Source organism: Aethalodelphis obliquidens, unplaced genomic scaffold (genome assembly GCF_003676395.1).
Source record: "Aethalodelphis obliquidens isolate GAN/ISIS:26980383/991018 unplaced genomic scaffold, ASM367639v1 scaffold86, whole genome shotgun sequence".
Taxonomy (NCBI): domain Eukaryota; kingdom Metazoa; phylum Chordata; class Mammalia; order Artiodactyla; family Delphinidae; genus Aethalodelphis; species Aethalodelphis obliquidens.
In genome coordinates this window covers 45626-67224 of record NW_020838030.1, presented here as the reverse complement: position 1 = coordinate 67224, position 21599 = coordinate 45626, and the positions used below count along the sequence as shown (strand labels likewise).

Here is a 21599-nt window from a genome sequence, read left to right as displayed (position 1 = left end):
CTTTCCTTTTCTTCTCCCCACCCCCCATATATGTGACTAATACGTAAGCTATGAAGCAAAACCAAAGGAATCCTCACTAATCACCCACTTAAAGCAAGGACCGTAACTCGTGTGTGCGCTCCCTCCAGAGATAACCAATATCGTGAATTTCCCCCACCCCCCGCTTTGTAGTTCCACCATGTCCTCGTCGCCCCAGCTGGCGAGAGAGAGGCAAGTGGAGGCAGCTGGGCCACCGCTTAGGTTCCGGCTCCCAGAGACGCTGCCCCGGCTGGTAATTTACGGCATTTAGGCAAAACCACTGCAGGTGTTTGAAAACAGCACGCCGCCGCCGCCCAATCGCGAAGCCGCCCATTCGCGAAACCGTCAAGATTGGCCGCGGCCCCGGGCAGCGCCCGAGGCCGCGCAAGCGCGTTGGCGGCCGGCGGGCCGACGCAGATGGGTGGCGTCATCGGGAGGCGCGATCCCGGGGCAAGTGACTGAGGCGCTGTGAAAGCAGCGGCGGCGGCGGCGGCGGCGAGAGCGGCTCGGGACGGCATGAGCGGCTGCGGGCTCTTCTTGCGCTCGGCGGCGGCGGCGCGCTTGGGCCGTGCCCTGGTGGCTTTCACCGCGAGTCGGCGCCCGCTGCGCACCAGTCCACCGAGCCAAGCTTTCGCCAAGGAGCTCTTCCTGGGCAAAATCGAGAAGGTAACGCCGAGCCCCGGCCGGCCATTGCCCTTCCTCCTCGCCTTTTGCCCTTTGCGGGAAGGGCCCGGTCGAGCCTGGTTAGAGTCCCCACACTTGCCTTAGAAACGCACCTGCGGGCGGGTGTGCTAACCCTGTGGCTCTGAGGAGCTATGGTTTTGACCTGTGTTCGAGGTAACGCCTGCCGGGACACCCTGGGAAACCCTAGGCGAGGTGGTCGCTAAGTGATCCGCAACTCAACACTCCGGCCGCGAACTGGGGGGGCTGGAGGGGGTTTCCGGTTTCCTGTTTCCTAAGCACAGACCATGCCGCTCCTCTCTCTGTTGGCTTCCACGGCCGAGTCTCAACGGCTCACCCCACCTTTCAGGTTCCCCAGAAGCCCGGCTCAAAGGTGCCTTCCCCGCCCGTCCCTTCCACGGGTCGCACGACCTAGTGTTACTAAGCACTCACCGGACTCTTATAGTCAGAAGGCTTGGATTTGACCTTGACTCTGTGACCTTGAGTCCGAGTTCTTTCAGCGTTAAAACGGAGCTTGCGATGTGTTCTGCGTCTCAGATGTGTTGTAACGAGACGTATATACGTGGAAATGCTTTTTAAACTGTTAAGATGCGGTACAGGTTCATGAAGCAGCAGAATGAGTAATCGGTGCTGGCGTCAACACCTGCTAGTATTGTGACCTTGGGCTAATAGCTCCTGTGAAGTGCCTCAGTGCTCTCATACAGAAAATAGGAGTAAAAACAGCCCTTGCCCCCTCCTACAGGTGGCCCACAAGCCAAAGAAAAATGTGTGTAAAGTGCTTTGAGCTTGGCTGGAATGTTGACTGATTCTGTATTACTTTAGAAGTTATTCCCTGGTTTTTCTAGGACATTCTCTAAGGTCGTCAGGCACAGATGCAGACACTCTGACTGGAGTAGTTTGCCCTGCTAGAAGTACGAAGCTAGGTCTTAAAAGTTAGGGAAGCCGTTTCCTCCAGAACCTGGGGCTGTGTGGTGCTCTGTCGTGGGACCCCCGTGGCTCCCAGCAGCTTGGGGAAGAAAGAACACACATTTCTCTGTTACCGACCAGGGTTCTTGGCCTTCCCCAAGAAATAGAAATTTACTAGAGGCCAGACAAGAAATTCAGGCAAGGCTTTAACGGGGCCTCTGCTGCAGCAGGTGGGAAGAAGAACAAACAGCATGTTCCCTTGCTTGCTCAATCCCTGAGAGGGGCAAACTGGTTTCTAATATGGGGTGAGGGTAGAAATGTGTCCAGGGGTCAGGCCGGAGGGGTGGCTTAGGTGTTTTGTCCACCCCTTAGGTGGTGGTGTGTGCAGGGGGCATGTGGGGTACCCTGTTTTTGCTCCAGGCTCTTCAAAAGTGGCAGTTGTGTTTTTTTTTGGTCTTTTTGTATCTGTTGGATCCAGAATTTGCCCCAACTGCGCATGCACGCAGTTATTTTTAGTCCCATACAGCTTCTTTGTGTTTTGTTGCTCAAGGAGAGGTGTGTCCAAGTGCAATGATTACAGCACTGCAGCAAAGAGTCCCAGGTCCCAGCCTGTCTCATTTCATGCTCCTCTTTCTCCAAACCTATGGCGCCACCTCCCCCATCCGCACTCTCACCTGTCGGCTTTGCCTCCTGTTTCACTGAGAAAATACACGCAGTCAGGTAAGAACTTCTACCACCACGTTTACCCCCTCCTCCCCACATGTGTGCCCGTGTGGTCTGCGTTCTCTGCATTGATGTGGGGAACCGTCCACTCCCAGCAAAGGCCAACTGTACCCCAAGCTTTCTCAGCTACTCAAGGACATTGATTCCTTCTTGGCTCCTTGACAAGTCCAAACATTAGACAGCATTTCCAACCAGCTCAGTCGGAGTTGAAGTTTTCTAAGGCTTAGTCTGTGGACTTCTCTTTTCATCTACAAGCATTCCTCTGATAATCTAATTCAGTATCGTGCTGTCAGTATCCTGAGGATGCACATTTATTTCTCCAGCTGAGATTTCTCCCTGAACTCCATACTCTTCATATCTACCTTTCTACTCAAAAGCTGCACTTGGATGTTACTAGGCATCGCCAGTCTAGCCCACCCAAAGCTGAGCTCCTGGTCTGCCCACCCAATCCTGTCTTTCCTCCCGCTCTTCTTATCGGAGAGGGTGGTGACTCTGCTGTTCCACTTGTTCAGGTCAAATACCTGGAGTCAGCTTTGACACCTCCTGTTCTCATAAGCCACATCAAATCCAACAGCAAATGCCGTTTTCTCTACGTTCAGGTTCTATTTAGAATCTGACAGCTTTTAAGCACTTCCGCCGGTACCTCCCTGGTTCAGGCAGACATCGTCTCTCGCAGCATTGTTGGGGTTTGAGCAGCAACGTGGTATCCGAGATGCTTAGAATCTCGGAATAGAAGGAGACCTTCATGATCACGCAGGCTGGCAGTTGTCCCCCTGCCCTCAGTTGGACCCAGGCTGTTCCTGAGAGCACCCCCAGGGCTGCTGCAGGGACTAGTGGGGGAGTCAAGTGGGTGACTTTTCTCCCCGTTCACAGTCTCAGCCAGAGCAGCTTGGCTTGCATCTGTTTTGCATATTTGGTTTCTGCACTGGATTTATTTGAAAAACCGGTTGTACTTTCAAAAATTTGAAAAGTGCTGATGAAACTGAACCCATCGCCCATGAGGCACCCCATTTAGACTCTGAACACTGCCATCAGAAATTTGTTCTCACATGTGCATGAGATCTCTCTCCTGGGGACAGTTGTCCATTGGTTGCGGTTGAGACCACCTGGTTCCCAGCCTGTTCTCTCCTCTCACCTGGCTGCTCGCTGGTACCAGAATCATCTCCCTCTAACACAGCCATTGCACCAGGCCCAGGTGAGCCCGTGCAGGCCGGCGCAGTGGACGTGGCCTCTACAGTCGGCTAAAGAGCCGGCTTTGTTCTAAGCGGCTGCGGGGTGGTGACAGCTCAGTGTAATTTCCTTGTAGACCACCTTAGGGGCAGGGCCGAAGGTGGCCTGGAGGCAGGGATTCTTTTAAGTTTGGGCATGGCACCCACCTATCACCTGTACAGGTGGCCGGAAAGAAGAAAGTAGATTTGGGAGCCTGTAACTAGAGTGGCTGATTATTCACAGGGCTCGAGAGGAGACAGGACTCCTCTGCTTTGAAGACCTTTCTCAAGACGCTTGGTGAGAGGTGCTGTGAGGAGAGGCAGGGCTCCTGGGGGCGGCTTAGGGCCTGGGACATCACTTCTCAGCAGGTGTCAGTCAAATCCAGATACTCGGGTCATGCTGGCAGCTAACGGGGGTTGGAGCCCAAAAGCCAGAGGGCACAGCGGGATGATTTTAGGCAGCATATAGCCATGACCTGGTTGGGAATCCAGGGTCAGTTGGAAACATTGTCCACTCCTCTATCAGTTTGAGGTAGACTTGAAGCGGAGTCGCTTTCCAGGCTGTGGGGACAGGAGCAGAGCCAGTACCCAATACAGATAATTGCAGCTATTTCGTGTTCAGGACACCTCATCTCCTTTGAGCCTCACAGCTGCCTTCTGAGGCATCACCTGTAGCAGGAGAGAAACTGACACTGAGAAGGGGTGTGACTTGCCCATCACACATCTAAGAATCGGCAGAGCCAGGGCTGCATTCCGGTTGATCTGGCTCCTCGTCTGGGCCTCCTCTGGTGGCCCTGCTCAGCGCACGGAGCAGGGCTCATTAGGCGGGACGGGTGGGTGCTGGAGCGAGCAGCCAGGTGGGAACCCGGCAAGATGTCAGACCCGTGACCACAGTACGTTCTTGTCGGTGGCAGCATCTTTGAGCTCACAGGATAACTGAGGTGGATTTCTGTGTTTTGGTAAAGAGCTTGCTCATGCATTATCTTCCATGGTCCTCACAACGACCTTGAGTAAATATTACCTGCTCATCATAGGTGAGAAAACGGCAGTGTGGACAGGTGATGGGATGTGATTAAGGCTGCCCAGTTAGTAAGCTGCAAATCAGGGCTCAGACTGGGGTTTGAAATGTTAGTCCAGGCTCTCTGCTCCATGGGGCAAGCTGACCAAAATTAGGAACAATTTTGGGTCAGGGAGGAGGATGAACCAAGGTGCTGGAGTCTAACGCCATTCCTTGTCTTAAGCTCCTTCTGAAGTTTGCTTTCCGGCTCCTTCAGCGAGTAAGGCCCTGCCAGCCGATGTGGAAACTAGCAAGTCTTTTTCCTTCCCTTTGGGTTGATATTGCCACTATGGGAGGTTGCCAAAAATTAAATTTTTACTACATGTTTATCATTTTTAGAAAGAAGTTTTCCCATTTCCGGAAGTTAGCCAAGATGAACTTAATGAAATTAATCAGTTTGTGGGACCTGTAGAAAAATTCTTCACTGAAGAGGGTATGTATGATTTTCTTTACCATTAGCGATTTCCATTTTAATGGCAATGCTTTGATACTTATGTTAGGAGCAGTGTACGTTAATCATGGAGAAATAGTACTATTGACATATTTTGCTTAAAAGATCGTTCCAGGGCTTCCCTGGCAGCGCAGTGGTTAAGAATCCGCCTGCCAATTGCAGCGGACACGGTTTGAGCCCTGGTCCGGGAAGATCCCACATGCCGCGGAGCAACTAAGCCCGTGCGCCACAACTACTGAGCCCGCATTTTACAACTACTGAAGCCCGCACACCTAGAACCCGTGCTCTGCAACAAGAGAAACCACCGCGATGAGAAGCCCGCACACCGCAACGAAGAGTAGCCCCTGCTCACCGCAACTAGAGAAAAGCCGGCACGCCGCAATGAAGACCCAACGCAGCCAAAAATAAATAAGTCCAACTGCTCTTTAATTATATGATATCTAGTTCAGTGCCCCTCCCCCCCTTTTTTTTTTTGGCTGCATGTGGGATCCAGTTCCCCGACCAGGGATTGAACCCAGGCCCCCTGCATTGGGAGCACAGAGTTTAAGCCACTGGAGCACCAGGGAAGTCCCGACTTTAGTGCTTCTTAATGTATCTATGGTGAAGGACCACTTGAAACATTTCAAACTGTTGCAGGCTAACACTTTTGTAAAATACAATAAAAATGAACAATTCGAAAAATGGAATTAAAAAAACATACAAAATACATCAATCATGTGCTTGGTTGTGTGGCAATGTAAAATTGCTGTAAATGTTTCTGAAGGTTTAAGCTTGATTTCTGTACTTAGCTTGTTAGGAACCAGGCATGATCTAGGGACCAGACCATAGGTTGAGGGCACCAGTGTGGAGTGCAGGGTCCCTCACTCAGGGGTCACCGCCCTTAGTGAGGGTAGTGACCTCTGCCTACGGGAGTCCCTTGGGGGGTTGAGCAATGACAGATTGACAGCAGTGCTTCCCCACCGCTCAGGACCCCAAGGAGTTTTGTTTGTGTGGGTTTTATCTATCAACTGGTGCCCTTTGACAAATTAAAACTGAGGAATTTTTAAAATGCTGTGTTCATTTATTACTTCATTTAAAAATAATAAGCCCATCACATGTTAACATAAACAATGTCTTTTTTCAGTTATTAAACTACTTTTTTTATTTTATTGGAGTGTAGTTGATTTATAATGTATTAGTTTCAGGTGTACAGCAAAGTGTTTCAGTTATACATATATTCATTCTTTTTCAGATTCTTTTATAGGTTATCACAGATTACTTTTTTAACAAGATTTTATTTTTTTTATAAATTTATTTTTTGGCTGCGTTGGGTCTTCGTTGCTGCGCACGGGCTTTCTCTAGTTGCAACGAGCAGGGGCTACTCATTGCGGTGACTTCTCTTGTTGTGGAGCATGGGCTCTAGGCACGCAGGCTTCAGTAGTTGTGGCTCACGGGCTCAGTAGTTGTGGCACGCAGGCTTAGCTGCTCTGCGGCATGTGGGATCTTCCCAGACCAGGGCTTGAACCTGTGTTCCCTGCGTTGGCAGGCAGATTCTTAACCACTGGCCATCAGGGAAACCCTATAACAGATTATTGTGTAGAGTTCCCTGTGCTATACAGTAGGTCCTTGTTGGTTATCTATCATATATAGTAGTGTGTGTATGTTAATCCCAACCTCCTAATTTATCCCTCCCTCCCACGTTTCCCCTTTGGTAACCATGAGTTTGTTTTCGATATCTGTAGGTCTGTTTCTGTTTTGTAAGTTCATTTGTATCATTTTTTTTTAAATTAGATTCCATATAAGAGTGATATTTGTGTTTCTCTGTCTGACTTACTAGACTTTGTATGATAATCTCTAGGTCCATCCATGTTGCTGCAAATGGCATTATTTCAATTTTAGTGATATTCCATTGTATATTACTGAGCAATATCCCATTGTATATGTGTAATATTCCATTGTATATGTGTACCACATCTCTTTTTAAAAAAATAAATTTATTTATTTATGGCTTCGTTGGGTCATCGTTGCTGCGCGCGGGCTTTCTCTAGTTGCGGCGAGCGGAGGCTACTCTTCGTTGTGGTGTGCAGGGTTCTCTTTGCGGTGGCTTCTCGTTGTAGAGTATGGGCTCTAGCCTCACGGGCTTCAGTAGTTGTGGCACACGGCCTCAGTAGTTGTGGCACAGGGGCTTAGTTGCTCCACAGCATGTGGGATCTTCCCAGACCAGGGATCGAACCCGTGTCTCCTGCATTGGCAGGCAGATTCTTAACCACTGCACCACCAGGGAAGTCCACCACATCTTTATCCATTCCTCTGTTGTTGGACATTTTGGTTGCTTCCATGTCTTGGCTATTGTAAATAGTGCTGCAATGAATAAACAGTGTTTTTGATGAAGAGTGGCATTGTTCTACAGTTTCGCAAATTTTTTGGCTTATTGGAAGATGCTGGATTCTTATATCTGTTTCTACATTTAATCTGTGATACAAACCACATAGGCCCTGGAAGACTCCACTGTAGGCTCATGAGAGAACTAGGATTAAAAAGGCAAAGAGCATCTTTCTTTTATTAAAATAGTTTTCTCCTGTGGACTCCCTGGAAGTCTGGCAGGTCCCCTGGGCACCCTTTGAGAACTGCTGATCTACAGAGCTATCATGTTTCTAGTTTTAAAAGTTGCTGAGTTGTGTATAAGTACGTTTTGTTTCTATTTTTGTTCTAGTGGTTATCTTACTACTCCTATCTATTTTTAGTTCCTTAGTTCCTTGTTCTTCTATTTATACTTACTATCTGGTTTGTCAGGCTTTTCTTTTTTTCTTACAATTTTTATTGAGGTATAATTAATTTACAATAAATTGCACATATTTAAAGTGTACAGTTTGATAAATTTTGGCATGTAAACTTTACTGCCAAGGAAGCATCAACACAATTAACATAATAAACATACCTGTTACCTCTAAAAGTTTTTTTAAGTTTAACAATTAAAATTTATTATTAAACTTTTAAAAAATTATAGTTCATTTACAAAGTTGTGTTAGTTTCAGGTGTACAGCACAATGATTCAGATAGATATATATTCTTTTTCAGATTCTTTTCCCTTATAGGTTGTTAAAAAATAGTGTAGTTCCCTGGGCTATATGGTAGGTCCTTGTTGGTTACCTGTATTGTGTATAGTAGTGTGTAGGTGTTAATCCCAAGCTCCTAATTTATCCCTCCCCACACCTTCCCCCTTTGGTAACCATAAGATTGTTTTCTATGTCTGAGAGTCTCTTTCTGCTTTCTAAATAAGTTCTTTTTTTCCCCCTTTTTTAATTGAAGTATAGCTAATTTACAATGCTATGCCAGTCTCTGCTGTACAGCAAAGTGACTCAGCTATACACATATATAGGTTCTTTTTTTTATATTCTTTTCCATTATGGTATATCACAGGATATTGAATATAGTTCCCTGTGCTATATGTAGGACCTTGTTCTTTATCCATTGTATATGTAATAGTTTGCATCTACCAACCCCAAACTCCCAGTTCATCTCTACCTTCCACCCCTGCGCTGGGGCAACCACAGGTCTGTTCTCTATGTCTGTGAGCCTGTTTCTGTTTTGCAAATAAGTTCATTTGTGCCATATTTTAGATTCCCCATATAAGCGATATCATACGGTATTTGTCTTTCTTATTCTGACTTACTTCACTTAGTATGATAATCTCTAGTTGCACCCATGTTGCTGCAAATGGCATTATTTCATTCTTTTTTATGGCTGAGTAGTATTTCATTGTATACATGTACCACATCTTGATCCATTCATCTGTCAGTGGACATTCAGGTTGTTTCCCTGTCTTGGCTATTGTGAATACTGCTGCTATGAACATACGGGTGCATGTATCTTTCTGGATTAGAGTTTTGTCTGGATATATTCCCAGGAGTGGGATTGCTGGGTCATACGTTAATTCTATTTTTAGTTTTCTGAGGAACCTCCATACTGTTCTCCATAATGGCTGCACCAGTTTACATTCCCACCAACAGTGTAGGAAGGTTCCCTTTTCTCCACACCCTCTCCAGCATTTGTTATTTATAGACTTTGTAATGATGGCCATTCTGACCAGTGTGAGGTGGTACCTCATTGTAGTTTGATTTGCATTTCTCTAATGATTAGAGAGGTTGAGCATCTTTTCATGTGCCTACTGGCCAGCTGTATGTCTTCTTTGAAGAAATGTCTATTTAGGTCTTCTGTCCATTTTTCACTTCTGTCCATTTTTTTTGTCGTTGAGTTGTATGAGCTGTTTGTATATTTTGGAGATTAAGCCCTTGTCTGTCCCATCATTTGCAAATATTTTCTCCCATTCCATAGGTTGTCTTTTCGTTTTTTTTATGGTTTCCTTTGCTGTGCAAAAGCTTGTAAGTTTGATTAGGTCCTGTTTGTTTATTTTTGGTTTTCTTTCTGTTGCCTTGGGAGACTGACCTAAGAAAACATTGGTAGGATTTATGTCAGAGAATGTTTTGCCTATGTTCTCTTCTAGGAGTTCTGTGGTGTCATGTCTTATGTTTAAGTCTTTAAGCCATTTTGAGTTTATTTTTGTGTATTGTGTGGGGTTGTGTTCTAACTATATTGATTTACATGCAGCTGTCAAACTTTCCCAGCACCACTTGCTGAAGAAAAGTCTTTTTCCCATTTTATATTCTTGCCTCCTTTGTTGAAAATTAGTTGATCATAGGTGTCTGGGTTTATTTTTGGGCTTTCTATTCTGTTCCATTGATCCGTATGCCTGTTTTTGTACCAATAACACACTGTTTTGATTACTGTAGCTTTGTTTTGGTTTTTTTTTAATATTTATTTATTTGGCTGCACCGGGACTTAGTTACAGCATGCAGGATCTTTGTTGTGGCACACAGGATCTTTAGTTGTGGCCTGTGGGATCTCTGATTGCAGCATGCAGGACTTGGTTGCCGCATGCAAACTTTTAGTTGCAGCATGTGGGATCTAGTTCCCTGACCAGGGACTAGACTAGATCTAGTTCCCTGACCAGGGACTAGCCACTGGACCACCAGGGAAGCCACTGGACCACCAGGGAAGTCCCTGTAGCTTTGTAGTATTGTCTGAAGTCTGGGAGAGTTATGCCTCCTGCTTTTTTTTCCCCCCCCCCTCAGGATTGCTCTGGCAATTCTGGGTCTTTTATGGGTCCATATAAATTTTTGGATTATTCTACTTCTGTGAAAAATGTCATGGGTAATTTGATAGGGATCGCATTAAACCTGTAGATTGCTTTGGGTGGTATTGCTATTTTAGCAATATTAATTCTTCCAATCCAAGAGTGTGGGATATCTTTCCATTTCTTTGACTCCTCTTTTATTTCCTTTATTAATGTTTTATAGTTCTCAGCATGTAAGTCTTTCATCTCCTTGGTCAGGTTTATTCCTAGGTGTTTTTTTTTTTTATTGGTGCAATTTTAAACGGTAGGTTTCTTTTTTTACATTCCCTTTCTGGTATTTCATTGTTAGTGTAAAGGAATGCAACTGATTTCTGAATGTTTATCTTGTATCCTGCTACTTTGCTGAATTCATTTATTAGATCTGGTAGTTCTTGTGTAGAGTCCTTAGGGTTATCTATATATAGTATCATGTCATCTGCATGTAGTGACAGTTTTACCTCTTCCCTTCCTATTTGGATGCCTTTTATTTGTTTTTCTTGTCTGAAGTCTTTCAGCTTTTCACTGTTGAGTATTATATTGGCTGTTTGTATTATATTGGGTATTATATCGGGATTTCTCATAAATGGCTTTTATTATGTTGAGATATGTTCTCTCTATTCCCACTTTGGTAAGAGTTTTTATCATGAATGGATGCTGAATTTTGTCAAATGCTTTTTCTGCATCTATTGAGATGATCATATGATTTTTTACTTTTCTTTTATTAATTTGTATTACATTGATTGATTTGCATATGTTGAAGCATCCTTGTGAACCTGGGATGAGTCCAACTCGGTCGTGGTGTATGATGTTTTTTATGTGTTGTTGGATTCGGTTTGCTAATATCTTGTTGAGAATTTTTGCATCTATATTCATCAAAGATATTGACCTGTAATTTTCTTTTTTTGGTGGTATCTTTGTCTGGTTTTGGTATCCGGGTGATTGTGGCTTCACAGAATGTCTTTGGGAGTGTTCCCGCCTCTGCAGTCTTTTGACAGAGTTTGAGAAGAATCTGTGTAAGTTCTTCTTTGTATGTTTGGTAGAATTCACCTGTGAAGCCATCGGGTCCTGGACTTTTGTTTTTAGGAAGTTTTTTTTATTACCGATTCTATTTCTCTTCTAGTGGTCGTTCTGTTCAAATTACCTATTTCTTCTTGATTAAATTTGGTGGGCTGTATGTTTCCAGAAAATTGTCCATTTCTTCTAGGTTGTCAAATTTGTTGACATGTAATTGTTCATAGTATTCTCTTATGGTCTTTTGTATTTCTGCAATATCAGTTGAGATTTCTCCTTTTTCATTTCTTGTTTATTTGGGTTCTCTGTCTTTTCTTGGTGAGCGTGGCCAGAGGTTTGTCAATTTTGTTTACCCTTTCAAAGAACCAGCCCTTATTTTTGTTGATTTTTTTCTATTGTTTTTTTAATCTCTAATTAGTTTATTTTCACCCTGATCTTTATTCTTTCCTTCCTTCTACTGATGTAAGGTTTAGTTTGTTCTTCTTTTTCTAATTCTTTTTAGGTGGTAGGTTAGGTTGTTTACTTGAGATTTTTCTTGTTTTTTGATGAAGGCCTGTATCTCTACGAACTTCCCTCTAAGAACTGCTTTTGCTGTGTCCCATAGACTTTGCATAGTTGTGTTTTCCTTGTCGTTTGTCTCAAGGTATTTTTTAATTTCCTTTTTAATTTCCTTATTGACCCATTGGTGTTTTAGTAGCATGGTATTTTGTCTCCATGTAGTCTTTTTTCTCGTTTCTTATCCTGTTGTTGATTTCTAGTTTCATGCCACTGTGGTCAGAGAAGATGCTTGAAATAATTTCTGTACTCCTATTAAACTTGTTGAGCTTAGTTTTGTGCCCTAGGATGTGGTCAGTCCTAGAGAATGTTCCGTGTACGCTTGAAATGATTGTATATTCTGTTTTTTTGTTTTTTTTTGAGGTACACAGGTGTCTCACTGTTGTGGCCTCTCCCGTTGCGGAGCACAGGCGCCGGACGCACAGGCTCCGCAGCCATGGCTCACCGGCCCAGCCACTCCGTGGCATGTGGGATCTTCCCGGACCAGGGCACGAACCCGTGTCCCCTGCATCAGCAGGCGGACACTCAACGACTGCACCACCAGGGAAGCCCTATTCTGGTTTTTTTGATGTAGTGTCCTGAAAATATCAATTAAGTCTAACTGTTCTGTTGTATCATTTAGGACCTCTGTTGCCTTATTGATTCTGTCTGGAAGATCTGTCCATTGATGTGAGTGGGGTATTAAAGTCTCTTACTATTGTATTCCTATCCATTCTCCCTTTATGTCTGTTAGTGTTTGTTGTATGCATGGGTGGTCCTATATTAGGTGCATATATGTTGATGAGTGTAAAATCCTCTTCTTGTACTGATCCTGTTATTATATAGTGTCCTTCTTTATCTTTCTCTGTAACGTTTGCTTTAATCTATTTTATCTGATATGAGTATTGCAAATCCTGCTTTCTTGTCATTTCAGTTTGCATGAAATATATTTTTCCATCCTCTCACTTTCAATCTATGTGTTAGCCCTCAGGTGGGTCGCTGGTAGGCAGCATATGGTAGGCTCTTGGTTTTTTTAATCCAGTTTGCCAGTCTGTCTTTTGATTGGAGCATTTAGTCCATTGACATTTAAGGTAATTACTGTCACATAAGTATTTATTGCCATTTCAAACCTTGTTTCTTCTTTGTTCCCTTTTCTTTTTTTCTTTTTGAGGTTTGATGATTTCCTTTTATGCTTGTGTTCTCCTCTACTAGGTTTTTGTGAATCTATGTTTTTGATTTGTGGTTGCCCTGTTTCTCAATTATTATATGTTAACCCTTTCCTATATCTGCTTTCTTTAGACTGATAGTTATAAAGGCTCAAACACATTCTAAAAAAAAAAAGAATCTGCATTTTTTTTTACTCCCCTTCCCCACATTTTACGATATTTATGTCCCTTTTTGCATCTTCATGTTTATCCTTTTGCTATTCGTTGTGTTTATCATTGCTTTCACAAATAGGTTTTTTTTCTTTTCTTTTTGATCTGTATACTGGCTGGTTTACGTGATTTACTTCCAATTGTGATTTCCTCTTTCCTATTTCTTCTTGCTTCTTTTCTGTTTAGAGATGATGACCTTTCAGTATTTCTTTTAGGATAGGTTTAGTATTGCTGTATTTTTAGTTTTTGCTTGTCTGAGAAATTCTTAATTTCTCCTCCTGTTCTGAATGATAATCTTGCTGGGTAGAGTATTCTAGGTTGCAGATTTTCGTCTTTCAAGACTTTGAATATATTTTGCCACTCCCTTCTGGCCTGCAGTGTTTTTGTAGAGAAATCAGCTGATAGCCTTATGGGGGCTCCTTTGTAAAGAAATGTTTTCCTCTTGCTGCCATTAGAATCCTCTCTTTAACTTTTGCCACTTTTATTATAATATATCTTGGTGTAGGTCTGTTTGGGTTCAACTTGTGTGGGACCCTCTGTGCTTCCGGTATCTGGATATGTTTCCTTCTTTAGGTTTGGGAAGTTTTCAGCCATAATTTCTTCAAATACATTTTCAATCCCCTTTTCTCTTCTCCTTCTGGAATTCCTATTATGTGTAGATTGACCCACTTTGTATTATCCCATAGGTCTCTTATATTGCTTTCATTTTTTTGCATTTGGTTTCCTGTCTGCTGTTATGATTGGGTAATTTCCATTAGTCTGTCTTCCAGGTCACTTATTCTTTATTCTGCATTATTCATTCTGCTCTTCATTGCCTTGAGCTCGGCTTTCATCTTGGCAAATGAATTTTCTAACTTTTCTTGGGTCCTTCTTATAGTTTCTAGTTCATTTTTATGGTAATCTGAATTTCTGTCAATAACCTTTCTTAATTCCTTCAGTATTTTCATTATCTCCTTCTTGAACTCAGTGTCTGTTAATTTTTATTTATTTATTTATTTGGCTGTGCTGGGTCTTCATTGCGGCATGCGGGATCTTTTAGTTGTGGCATGGGGAATCTTTAGTTGCAGCATGCGAACTTTTAGTTGTGGCATGTGGGATCTAATTCCCTGACCAGGGATTGAACCCAGGCCCCCTACATTAGGAGCATGGAGTCTTAGCCAGTGGACCACCAGGGAAGTCCCTTGGTGTCTATTAGACTGAAGAGGTCTGTTTCATTGTTCCTTCAGGGGAATTTTCTTGGTCTTTTAACTGAGAGTGATTCCTCTGCTTCTTCATTTTGCTTATATTTCTCTTAGTCTGTGAATTTAGGAGAAACGGTTGCCTACTGTAATCTTGGAGGGCTACTTATATGCAGGAGCGTCCCTGTGTAGCTTGTGTGGGTTTAATTTTTTTTTTGGCGTGAAGGCAGTTTTTGTTGTGGTTGCTTGCTGTCTCTTTCCTCAGCATATGCTGGCTCATATCCCTTTGGTAGGGCCGTGCATGTACGCAGGTGCACAGCTCACGTGGGCTCCCAGGGAGGCGGGAGCAGTGGTTGGCTTCCGGTCATGGGTCCCTCCACAGCGGTGATGGCGGGTCACATGCCCCTGGGCGGTTGGCACCAGGTCGCAAGGTCCTCGGCAGGGTGAGGCACGCAGGCTCCTGGGAAGGTGGGGGCAGTGATCTGCACCTGCTCCCAAGACCGTTGGCGGTGGCAGCAGCAGCAGCCTGCGCCCACCTCTGGAGCCCAAGATGGCAGCTTGCTCTTGCCCTTGGAGCTCATGTAGGCAGTGACCTGCCGCCTGCGAGCGTTCGGAGAAAGAAGCTCCTATGGTGGGCCCGCCCCTCTCCTCGCACGTCCCCTAGCAGTGGTGCCTTGCCTCTCTGGCAGGCCCAGGCTTCTTCCCGAACTCCCTCAGTGGTGGCGCACAACACCCCAGCCCCCTCAGGCTGTCTTTATCCAGCCAATCCCAGTCCTCGCCCCAGGGTCTGACCTCAGTAGCCCGAGCTTCAGTACCCAGCCGCCAGCCGCCCCAGTGGGTCGTGACAATTGTTTCAGTCTCGCGAGTGTCGGTTGGCACCAACCCTCTGTGCAGGTCTCTTTCCACTTCGCTCTCTGCACCGCTGTTGGTGCACTCTGCTCCAAGGCTTTGGAGCTCACCCTCTGTCCCCACCAGTGAGGGGACTTCCCAGTGTGCAGAAACCTTTCCACTTCACAGCTCCCTCCCAGAGGCGCAGGTCCCATCCTGATTCCCTTCTCTCTTTTTTTTCTTTTTTCCTTTGCTCTACCCAGTTACATGGAGATGTCCGTGCCCTTTTGGAAGTCTGAGGTCTTCTGCCGGCATTCGGTAGATGTTCTGTAAGAGTCGTTCCACATGTAGAAGCATTTTTTAAAATTTTTAATTCATTTAAATTTATTTTTTTAAGTTTTTAAAAAATTTTTTATTGTGGTAAAAGATACATAATAAAATTTAACTATCTTAATGATTTAGAAGTGTGCAGTTCAGTGATATTACGTACATTCATATTGTTGTGCAATCACCGGCATTCATTTTCAGAGCTCATTTCATCTTCAGAACCGAAAACTTGTACCCATTAAACGTTACCTCCCATCACCCCTCTTCCCAGTGCCTGGCAACTACCGTCTGCTTTCTGTCCCTAAGGATGTGACTACTCTAGATACCTCACTGAAGTGGAATCGTACAGTATTGTCTTTTTATAACTGGCTTATTTCACAGCTCAGTGTCCTCAAGGTTCACCTGTGTTGTACCCTGTGTCACCATTTCTTTTCCTTTTTAAGGCTGAATAATATTCCATGTATGTCTCTATATCATAGTTATATATCTATATGTCTGTTCATAAATCTATAATATCTATTCAATGGACTATATCTGTCACATTTTGCTTACCCACTCATCTCTTGCTCGACATTTCAGTTGCTTCCACCTTTTGGCTATTATGAATAATGCTTCTATGAACATATGTGTACAAATATTTCTTCAAGACCTTGACTTCAATTTTTTATATATATATATATTTATTTATTTATTTATTTATTTTTGGTTGCATTGGTCTTCGTTGCTGCTCACAGGCTTTCTCTAGTTGCGGAGAGTGGGGGCTACTCTTTGTTGCGGTGCACGGGCTTCTCATTGCGGTGGCTTCTCTTGTTGCAGAGCCTGGGCTCTAGGTGTGTGGGCTTCAGTAGTTGTGGCACACAGACTCAGTAGTTGTGGTGCATGGGCTTAGTTGCTCCAAGGCATGTGGGGTTTTCCCAGCCCAGGGCTCGAACCTGTGTCCCCTGCATTGGCAGGCAGATTCTTAACCACTGTGCCAACAGGGAAGTCCCGTAGATGTTTTTTTTTTTTGTTTTGTTTTTGTTTTTTTTGTTTTTTTTGTTTGTCTGTTTGTTTGTTTTTTTTTTGCGGTACGCGGGCCTCTCACTGTTGTGGCCTCTCCCGTTGCGGTGCACAGGCTCGGGACGCGCAGGCTCACTGGCCATGGCTCACGGGCGCAGCCGCTCCACGGCATGTGGGATCTTCCCGGACCGGGGCACGAACCCGTGTCCCCTGCATCGGCAGGCGGACTCTCAACCACTGCGCCACCAGGGAAGCCCCCGTAGATGTATTTTTGATGTATCTGTGGGGAGAAGGTGAGCTCCACGTCCTGCTCTTCCACCATCTTGATCCAATCCCTCAAGGACTTTTGTATCATTTTGTTTTTAACCCATAAAAGTTTTCTTGTGCCCCTTTCATTCTCTCTCTGTCCCCAGGCAACCACTAATGTGCTTTCTGTCACTGTAGATTAATTTGCATTTTCTGGAATTTTATTTAAATAGATTCATATGTTATGTATGTTTTTGTCCAGCTTTTTTGGCCTAACTTTGCATTTCATCCGTGTTGTGTGCATCAATAGTTCTTCTTCTTAATCAGTATGCATATACCAAAATTTGTTTATCCATTAACCTATTCATTGACAATTGGTAGGTATCCAGACTTCAGCTATCACAAAAAGGGATGTCGTGAACATTTTTCTGTGAGTCTGGTATAGACATGTGCTTGCATTTCTCTTGGGGAAATACCTAGGAATGGAGTGTCTGAATCATATGGTAGGTTCATGCTGAAATCTAAGAAAGTGCCAAACTGTTTTCCAAAGTGGTCACCACTTCACATCCCCACTAGTGCATTGGAGTTCCAGTTGCTCCACATTTTTGTCAGCACTTGGTACGGTCAGTCTTTTCAATTCTAGTCATTCTAGTGGGTGTGCTATGGTATCTCATCGTGGTTGTAATTTTCATTGCCTTAATGACTAACAAGATGTTGGTCATCTTTTCATGTGCTTATTTGCCATCTGTATGTCTTTGTTTGGTGAAGTGTCTTTCAAATATTTTATGCAGTTTTTAGAAACTGGGATTTAAGACTTTTAATTGGTATATGTTTTACAAAAATTTTCTCCTGGTCTGTGGCTTGACTTTTCATTTTCTTAACAGTGTCTCAAAGAGCAAAAGTTTTTAATGTTGATTAGGTACACGTTTTTTCTTTTGTAGTTCATGCTTTTTGTATTGTACATAAAATATCTACCAAACCCAAGGTCATGATGATTTTCTTTTTTTTTTTGGACATCTTTATTGGAGTATAATTGCTTTACAATGGTGTGTTAGTTTCTGCTTCATAACAAAGTGAATCAGTTATACATATACATATGTTCCCGTATCTCTTCCCTCTTGCATCTCCCTCCCTCCCACCCTCCCTATCCCACCCCTCTAGGTGGTCACAAAGCACCGAGCTGATCTCCCTGTGCTATGCGGCTGCTTCCCACTAGCTATCTATTTTACGTTTGGTAGTGTATATATGTCCATGCCACTCTCTCACTTTGTCACAGCTTACCCTTCCCCCTCCCCATATCTTCAAGTCCATTTTCTAGTAGGTCTGTGTCTTTATTCCCATTTTACCCCTAGGTTCTTCATGACCTTTTTTTTTTTTCTTAGATTCCATATATATGTGTTAGCATACGGTATCTGTTTTTCTCTTTCTGACTTACTTCACTCTGTATGACAGACTCTAGGTCCATCCACCTCACTACAAATAACTCAATTTTGTTTCTTTTTATGGCTGAGTACTATTCCATTGTATATATGTGCCACATCTTCTTTATCCACTCATCCGATGATGGACACTTAGGTTGCTTCCATGTCCTGGCTATTGTAAATAGAGCTGCAATAAATATTGGGGTGCATGTGTCTTTTTGAATTATGGTTTTCTCTGGGTATATGCCCAGTAGTGGGATTGCTGGGTCATATGGTAGTTCTATTTGTAGTTTTTTAAGGAACCTCCATACTGTTCTCCATAGTGGCTGTATCAACTTACATTCCCACCAGCAGTGCAAGAGTGTTCCCTTTTCTCCACACCCTCTCCAGCATTGATTGTTTCTAGATTTTTTTGATGATGGCCATTCTGACCGGTGTGAGATGATATCTCGTAATTTTGATTTGCATTTCTCTAATGATCAATGATGTTGAACATTCTTTCATGTGTTTGTTTGCAGTCTGTATATTTTCTTTGGAGAAATGTCTAGTTAGGTCTTCTGCCCATTTTTGGATAGGGTTGTTTGTTTTTTTGTTATTGAGCTGCTTGTAAATTTTGGAGATTAATCCTTTGTCAGTTGCTTCATTTGCAAATATTTTCTCCCATTCTGAGGGTTGTCTTTTGGTCTTGTTTATGGTTTCCTTTGCTGTGCAAAAGCTTTGAAGTTTCATTAGGTCCCATTTGTTTATTTTTGGTTTTATTTCCATTTCTTTAGGAGGTGGATCAAAAAGGATATTGCTGTGATTTACATCATAGAGTGTTCTGCCTATGTTTTCCTCTAAGAGTTTGATAGTTCCTGGCCTTACATTTAGGTCTTTAATCCATTTTGAGCTTATTTTTGTACATGGTGTTAGGGAGTGTTCTAATCTCATACTTTTACATGTACCTGTCCAGTTTTCCCAGCACCACTTATTGAAGAGGCCGTCTTTTCTCTGCTGTATATTCTCGCCTCCTTTATCAAAGGTAAGGTGACCATATGTGCGTGGGTTTATCTCTGGGCTTTCTATCCTGTTCCATTGATCTATATTTCTGTTTTTGTGCCAGTACCATATTGATTACTGTAGCTTTTTAGTATAGTCTGAAGTCAGGGAGCCTGATTCCTCCAGCTCCATTTTTCGTTCTCAAGATTGCTTTGGCTATTCGGGGTCTTTTGTGTTTCCGTACAAATTGTGAAATTTTTTGTTCTAGTTCTGTGAAAAATGCCAGTGGTAGTTTGATAGGGATTACATTGAATCTGTAGATTGCTTTGGGTAGTAGAGTCATTTTCACAATGTTGATTCTTCCAATCCAAGAACATGGTATATCTCTCCATCTATTTGTATCATCTTTAATTTCTTTTATCAGTGTCTTATAATTTTCTGCATACAGGTCTTTTGTCTCCTTAGGTAGGTTTATTCCTAGATATTTTATTCTTTTTGTTGCAGTGGTAAATGGGAGTGTTTTCTTAATTTCACTTCCAGATTTTTCATCATTAGTGTATAGGAATGCCAGAGATTTCTGTGCATTAATTTTGTATCCTGCGACTTTACCAAATTCATTGATTAGCTCTAGTAGTTTTCTGGTAGCATCTTTGGGATTCTCTATGTATAGTATCATGTCATCTGCAAACAGTGACAGCTTTACTTCTTCTTTTCCTATTTGGATTCCTTTTATTTCTTTTTCTTCTCTGATTGCTGTGGCTAAAACTTCCAAAACTGTGTTGAATAATAGTGGTGTGAGTGGGCAACTTTGTCTTGTTCCTGATCTTAGTGGAAATGGTTTCAGTTTTTCACCATTGAGGATGATGTTGGCTGTAGGTTTATCATATATGGCATTTATTATGTTGAGGAAAGTTCCCTCTGTGCCTACTTTCTGCAGGGTTTTGATCATAAATGGGTGTTGAATTTTGTTGAAAGCTTTCTCTGCATGTATTGAGATGATCATGTGGTTTTTCTCCTTCAATTTGTTAATATGGTGTATCACGTTGATTGATTTGCATATATTGAAGAATCCTTGCATTCCTGGAATAAACCCCACTTGATCATGGTGTGTGATCCTTTTAATGTGCTGTTGGATTCTGTTTGCTAGTATGTTGTTGAGGATTTTTGCATCTATGTTCATCAGTGATATTGGCCTGTAGTTTTCTTTCTTTGTGACATCTTTGTCTGGTTTGGTATCAGGGTGATGGTGGCCTCATAGAATGAATTTGGGAGTGTTCCTCCCTCTGCTGTATTTAGGAAGAGTTTGAGAAGGATAGGTGTTAGCTCTTCTCTCAATGTTTGATAGAATTCACCTGTGAAGCCATCTGGTCCTGGGCTTTTGTTTGTTGGAGGATTTTTAATCACAGTCTCAATTTCAGTGCTTGTGATTGGTCTGTTCATATTTTCTATTTCTTCCTGGTTCAGTCTTGGCAGGTTGTGCATTTCTAAGAATTTGTCCATTTTCTTGGCATAGAATTGCTTGTAGTAATCTCTCATGATCTTTTGTATTTCTGCAGTGTCAGTTGTTACTTCTCCTTTTTCATTTCTAATTCTATTGATTTGAGTCTTCTCCCTTTTTTTCTTGATGAGTCTGGCTAATGGTTTATCAATTTTGTTTATCTTCTCAAAGAACCAGCTTTTAGTTTTATTGATCTTTGCTATCATTTCCTTCATTTCTTTTTCATTTATTTCTGATCTGATCTTTATGATTTCTTTCCTTCTGCTAACTTTAGGGATTTTTTGTTCTTCTTGCTCTAATTGCTTTAGGTGCAAGGTTAGGTTGTTTATTCGAGCTGTTTCCTGTTCTTAAGGTAGGATTGTGTTGCTGTAAACTTCCCTCTTAGAACTGCTTTTGCTGCATCCCATAGGTTTTGGGTTGTCATGTCTCCATTGTCATTTGTTTCTAGGTATTTTTTGATTTCCTCTCTGATTTCTTCAGTGATCACTTCGTTATTAAGTAGTGTATTGTTTAGCCTCCATGTGTTTGTATTTTTTACAGATCTTTTCCTGTAATTGATACCTAGTCTCATAGCATTGTGGTCAGAAAAGATACTTGATACAATTTCAATTTTCTTAAATTTACCAAGGCTTGATTTGTGACCCAAGATATGATCTATCCTGGAGAATGTTCCATGAGCACTTGAGAAAAATGTGTATTCTTTTGTTTTTGGATGGAATGTCCTATAAATATCAATTAAGTCCTTCTTGTTTAATGTATTATTTAAAGCTTGTGTTTCCTTATTTATTTTCATTTTGGATGATCTGTCCATTTGAGAGTGAGGTGTTAAAGTCCCCTACTATGAATGTGTTACTGTCGATTTCCCCTTTTATGGCTGTTAGTATTTGCCTTATGTATTGAAGTGCTCCTATGTTGGGTGCATAAATGTTTACAGTTGTTGTATCTTCTTCTTGGATCGATCCCTTGATCATTCGTCATGGTGATTTTCGTTTATATCTTCTTTTAGA

The 21599-nt window shown here is 42.7% G+C and overlaps 1 protein-coding gene across 4 annotated transcripts in view; it reads left to right on the top strand.

Annotated features, from left to right (window-relative positions):
- The first annotated feature begins 462 nt into the window (after positions 1-462).
- ACAD9 (acyl-CoA dehydrogenase family member 9) overlaps positions 463-21599 on the top strand; it is a 64370-nt gene continuing 43233 nt past the window's right edge. Inside the window, exons 1-2 of one of the 4 annotated variants that reach the window (XM_027093678.1) lie at positions 463-684; positions 4933-5026. In XM_027093678.1, the coding sequence (XP_026949479.1) occupies positions 535-684; positions 4933-5026 (244 nt within the window). In that variant the 5' untranslated portion in view covers positions 463-534. Of the gene's footprint in view, positions 685-2155; positions 2326-4932; positions 5027-21599 lie in introns of those variants that run through there. The other 3 variants (XM_027093680.1, XM_027093679.1, XM_027093681.1) reach the window with 3 other exon arrangements.